Source organism: Marmota marmota, unplaced genomic scaffold, assembly GCF_001458135.2.
Source record: "Marmota marmota marmota unplaced genomic scaffold, marMar, whole genome shotgun sequence".
Lineage (NCBI taxonomy): Eukaryota > Metazoa > Chordata > Mammalia > Rodentia > Sciuridae > Marmota > Marmota marmota.
In genome coordinates, this window is record NW_026000026.1 from 69,763,669 (window position 1) to 69,768,912 (window position 5,244).

A 5,244-nucleotide genomic window follows, 5' to 3' on the forward strand; every position below is an offset into this window, starting at 1 on the left:
AAAAAAAAAAAAAAAAAAAAAAAAAAAAAAAAAAAAAAGAATAAGGTACTGTCACCAGGCATGGTCCTTCAGTCATTCATGCCTGTAACCCAGTACTTGGGAGGCTGAGGTAGGAGTGATTGAGCCCAGGAGTTCAAACTCGGCCTGGGAAACACAGCAAGCCCTATCTCAAAGAAAGGAAAGAAAAGAAGCCAATCATGGTGGTGCATAACAACTGAGGTAGAAGGGTCCCAAGTTTGAGGTCAGCCTGGGCAATGTGGCAAGACCTTTAGCAATTAGCGAGACCCAATCCCAAAATAAAAACATTAAAAGGATTGAGGTTGTAGCTTGATGGTAAAATGCCCCTAGTTCAATACCCAATAATAATAATAAAAAAATTTAATAAAATGATTGAAGGAAATATAGCTCTTTCCTCTCTCTGTTCAAACTTTACTTGTCCACCCCTGTCTCACACAGCCAGATTAAAAAAAGTCAAGGGTCACAAATCTGCTATCCTATAGCTCATAATACCCCAACCTACCCTTAATGATGATATTCAATGACTCACCAGCACAGAAGGGGAAGACATGTAAGGACCTCCTGATCTTTTTTGAAACCTCAGGTTCCTGGGTGTCTGCCACTCCAAGGCCTTAAAAGTGTTTTTATCCTGCATAAGAAAAACTATGTTGGCGGGAGGAAGAGACATATTAATTGGGCCCTGCCAAAAACATTTTGTCTAATCAAACTATGAATAACCCTCATGAAACACATCAAATGTAATCATTAAATGTATACCCTGAAGATGCAAATAATGGTTTGAATTTGATGTCTGGCACCTAGATTTGCTTGTAGGATATTAATTTTATCATCACAAACAAAAGAATTGAGGAGTTGGGGAGAACCTGCTTGGGAAGAAGATGGTAAGATTTCAAAAAGTGTTTATAAGGACAGGCATGGTAGGCACACACCTGTAATCCCAGCAACTTGGGAGACTGACACAGAAGGACATTAAGTTCAAGGCTAGTCTGGGCAACTCTGCAAGATCCTGTCTCAAAAAAAAGTTTTAAAAAAAGTCTGAGTGTAAAACTCAGTATTATAGTGCTTGCCTAGCACATGTAAGGCCCTGAGTTCAGTCTCCAGCACATTGCAGGGAAAAACTGATTATAAACTAGGCCTGGTGGCACACACCTATAGTACCAGCTAATCGAGAGACTGAGGCCCAAGAATCATTAAATCATTAAATCAGTATTAAATCAATAAAAATCTGAATAGAACAGCCAAAAACATGAACATATCTTTGTCAGAGTAACAAAACAACAACTATCTTTTATGCACAGTGACCCTGGGAGAAGGGATGGAAGGTAGTTTTTTAAAAAAAAAAAAAAAGGAGGGCTGGGGATGTGGCTCAAGCGGTAGCTCGCTCGCCTGGCATGTGTGCGGCCCGGGGTTCGATCCTCAGCACCGCATACAAACAAAGATGTTGTGTCCGCCGAAAAAAAGCTAAAAAATAAATATTAAAAAATTCTCTCTCTCTCTCTCTTTAAAAAAAAAAAAAAAGGAAGGAGATTAATTACACAATTATCTTAGTGACTAGGTATCTAGGATAGGAAAATTTCAACATGGATCTGAAATATGGTCAAAGGCTTAGACAGAAAAAACCATGACTTCTTCAGAATAGGGACTAAAGGGATATAGCTAGTGATACAACATGCTATTAGCATAGTTCAGTCCTTAGCATTATCAATCCTTAGCACTAAAAATAAAGTGGTTGGGTGCAGTACCCTCATTTGTAATCTCAGCTACTTGGGAGTCTGAGGTAGGAAGATCACAGTTTGAGGTTACCTGGACAATTTAGGGAGATCTGGTCTCAAAATAAAAGAATTTTAGAGTTCTTGCCTAGCATAGCAAACCCCTAGGTTCAATTCTCAATCCACAAATTAGAAAATAATAATGATGATGATGATGATGATGGAGCCAGGTGCAGTGGCACAAACCTGTAATCTCATAGACTCAGGAGACCAAGGCAGAATTGTAAGTTTGAGGCCAGTCTCAGCAACTTAGACTCTGTCTCAAAATAAAAAATAAATAAATAGACTGGGGATGTAACTCAGTGGTAAAGAACCCCTGGGTTCAATCCCAGTACCAAGTAAATAAATATCTATACAAATAAATAAAACTCCATGTAAAGAATCTTTGAGGGCTGGGGTTGTAGCTCAGTGTTAGAGCACTTGCCTGGCACATGTGAGGCACTGGGTTCAATCCTCAGCACCATATAGAAATAAATAAATAAAATAAAGGTATTCTGTCTATCTACAACTAAAAAATATTTTAAAAAAGAAAAGAATCTTTGAACGAGTTATGCATGTTATCACTATCAAAGTTTTTCTTTTTTAAGACAGGGTCTTACTGAGTTGCTGAGACTGGCCTCACACTTATAGTCCTCCTGTTTCAGTTATATGAGTAGCTGATATTGCAAACATTCACCCCCATACCCAGCTTAAGAAATAAATTCTTTATACAATGGTAACAACAATGTTTGTCCTTAATGTAATCAACTGAATATGAGTAATCAAGAACTCCTGCTATGGAGGATTTGGATTTAGGATTCTTGTTTTAACAGGGGGAAAAAAAAAAATATTACAAAGATTTTTCTTCACCTATGGTGATATAATTTGCTTGTCTAGCATACTGAGATATAAATAGCTATAGGTCTCCCAAAACCAGTAAGTCGCTTCTCTCAAAGGAATAAAATAATAATATAGAGCTGGGAAAGGTGGTGAATGCCTGTCTCGGCTAATCTGGAGACTGAGACAGGAGAATCCCAAATTCAAGGACAGTCTCAACAATGTTGTAAGACCCTGCCCAAAATTAAAAATTAAAAAAAGGGCTGGTGATGTAGCTTAGTAGTAAAGCACACACCTAGGTTCAATCCCCAGTATCATAATGATAATAATAATGAATAAATATAGAATAATGTAACTATATTTCCATTAAATACTCACATTTTCTTTATTTGCAGTTAAACTATGCATTGCATCTTTCTTTTTATGGCCATGGTCCAAAGCATTGGGAGTGCTACAAAGCATCTGTGCCTAAAAGACATTTTTTGCTGAGAACATCCAGCATCCTTGAGCCATGAGTTAATTTGAAACCCTCTGCATCCCCCCCAAGAAGCAAACCCAAACCCAAACCAAGAAGAGATACTCACTGGGCTGCCTTTCATAGCATACTGGTGGTGATTCCTGCATATTAAAGCAAACAACTAGGTAAGCCCCAAACACCTCAAATTCTCTAATTATTCAATGGGTTGAGGCATCCAACTTTTTCCTTCCTTTCTTCCAACTAGCCCTAGTCCTAGCAGATAAATCTCTTCCTATAACAATATATATTCTCTGTGGTAAATAGTAAGACCCAAGGGAAAAGGCTCTCATTTCATGGGCATGACTACATCTAAAGAGGTGTACCAAAGATGCACAAGTTTATCTTACCTTTATTTCCTCCTCTCTTTTTTCTTTTCCTGAGGTATGGGGATCAAACCCAGGGACTTGCACATGCTAGGCAAGTGCTCTGCCCCAGTGAGAAGTGCTATTATTACTTCCATGTTTTGTATAAAGAAACTGGGGTCCATTGAAATTAAGAAAGTTGTCCGTTATAGCTGGTAATATTGCAATCTACTAGAATCCAGACACTCTCATTCTAGACCCTGTAACTTGTACTTTTAATCACTAAGACTTACACTTTTCACATGTAAATAGAAGCCAACTCATAAGCACAAGTACCATTTTCCTTTATTTTTGAAAGATAATTCTGACTCAGCTCAGGGTATAGCTCAGTGGTGGAGCACTTGTCTACCACTTGGCCCTGAGTTCAATCCCCAGCATAGTGGGAAAAAAAAAAAAAGATAATTCTGATTATGTGTGATGGTTAAAATGAATAGCCTTCATTTAACACAACTATTTAGATCTAGAAAACTTAAAAGTTGTTCAAGTCCAGCATTTAGGTCTTGAAGCCTACTTATACCCAAAGTGAAATTCATACTATGTGGAATCTGCATGAGATAAAATCCCTATGAACAGTGCTGTAAGATTTTAAGCATGGGGTTCATTTAGCAACAGAACTTACATCCTAGCTAACTGTACTTCCTGAGGCCCTGAAGAATCCAAGTGACCTGAAATCAAATATGAAGAATCAGTAAGAGGCATTATTCTTGCCCATGCATCCTGTTTTCCCCTCTGATTTTCTTTGTTACCAGTATGCCACATTAATTTCAAAGGCTAAACTCTAGAACACAAAGCTCTTAACTGGTACCCATCTTATGGAACAAAATACCAGAGTACAAAATACAATTTCATGGAAACTTAAAAATTTACATGTACTACTCAAAGAAAAAATACTAGGAAAGCTGGGAGAGCTGTGGCACACACCAGTAATCCCTGCAGCTCGGGAGGCTGAGGCAGAAGAATCACAAGTTCAAGTCCAGCCTCAGCAACTTAGCAAGACCTTGACCAAAAAAACAAAAAAGGGGCTGTAGCTGTAACTCAGTGGCAGAGCACTTGCCTAGCATGCATGAGGCACTGGGTTCGATCCCCAGCACCACATAAAAATAAATGAAATAAAGGCATTCTGTCCATCTACAAATATAAAAACTTTAAAAAACAAACAAAACAAAACAGAAAACCTCGGAAATAGTGATGGAGTTTTTTTTATTCATGAGTAGAAAAGAAAGGTTATTATGCAGGAAATCCAAAATTAGAGGAAATGCTAGAATGGTTGAGTAATGAAGCATTTTGGGGGGTACAGACCTATAGAAGTGTAAGAATCAACTGACAAAGTGTTTATTTATGCTGATTCCTTTGCCTCTGATGAAATTAAACTAAGAAACAAAACTTTTCTGGACTTTCTTTTGTACCATTAATCTGTCAATAAAATATATTTCCTTTTATCTAACTTTTTCAAATGTAGAATGTTATTGTTTTTATTAGTGTTCCTATTAGTGTTATTCTTTTTCTTTTCTCATTGGCTTCATTAATCACCTCAAATTCTCTAATTAAGCTTGGCATGGTAACACACGCCTATAATCCCAGCTACACAGGAGGCTAAGGCAGAAGGATTGCAAATTTGAAGCCAGACCAGGCAACTTAGTGAGGCCCTGCCTTAAAATAAAGCAAAAAGGGCTGGCTGGGGATGTTGCTTGGTCTCTGCAGATGTACCCAGAGGCATTCAAAGTGCAGTCTTATTAAAAAAAAAAAAAAAAAAAAAAAAAAA

General features: G+C 37.7%; 1 protein-coding gene across 9 annotated transcripts in view; it reads right to left on the reverse strand.

Annotated features, from left to right (window-relative positions):
* Positions 1-5,244, reverse strand: part of Cdc25c (cell division cycle 25C) — a 24,804-nt gene that overhangs the window by 16,582 nt on the left and 2,978 nt on the right. For all 9 annotated transcript variants that reach the window (XM_048811619.1, XM_048811614.1, XM_048811613.1 and 6 more), the window contains 4 exons: positions 4,102-4,147; positions 3,188-3,221; positions 2,982-3,071; positions 548-646 (listed from right to left, as the gene is read on the reverse strand). In XM_048811619.1, the coding sequence (XP_048667576.1) occupies positions 548-646; positions 2,982-3,071; positions 3,188-3,221; positions 4,102-4,147 (269 nt within the window). The remainder of the gene's footprint in view (positions 1-547; positions 647-2,981; positions 3,072-3,187; positions 3,222-4,101; positions 4,148-5,244) is intronic.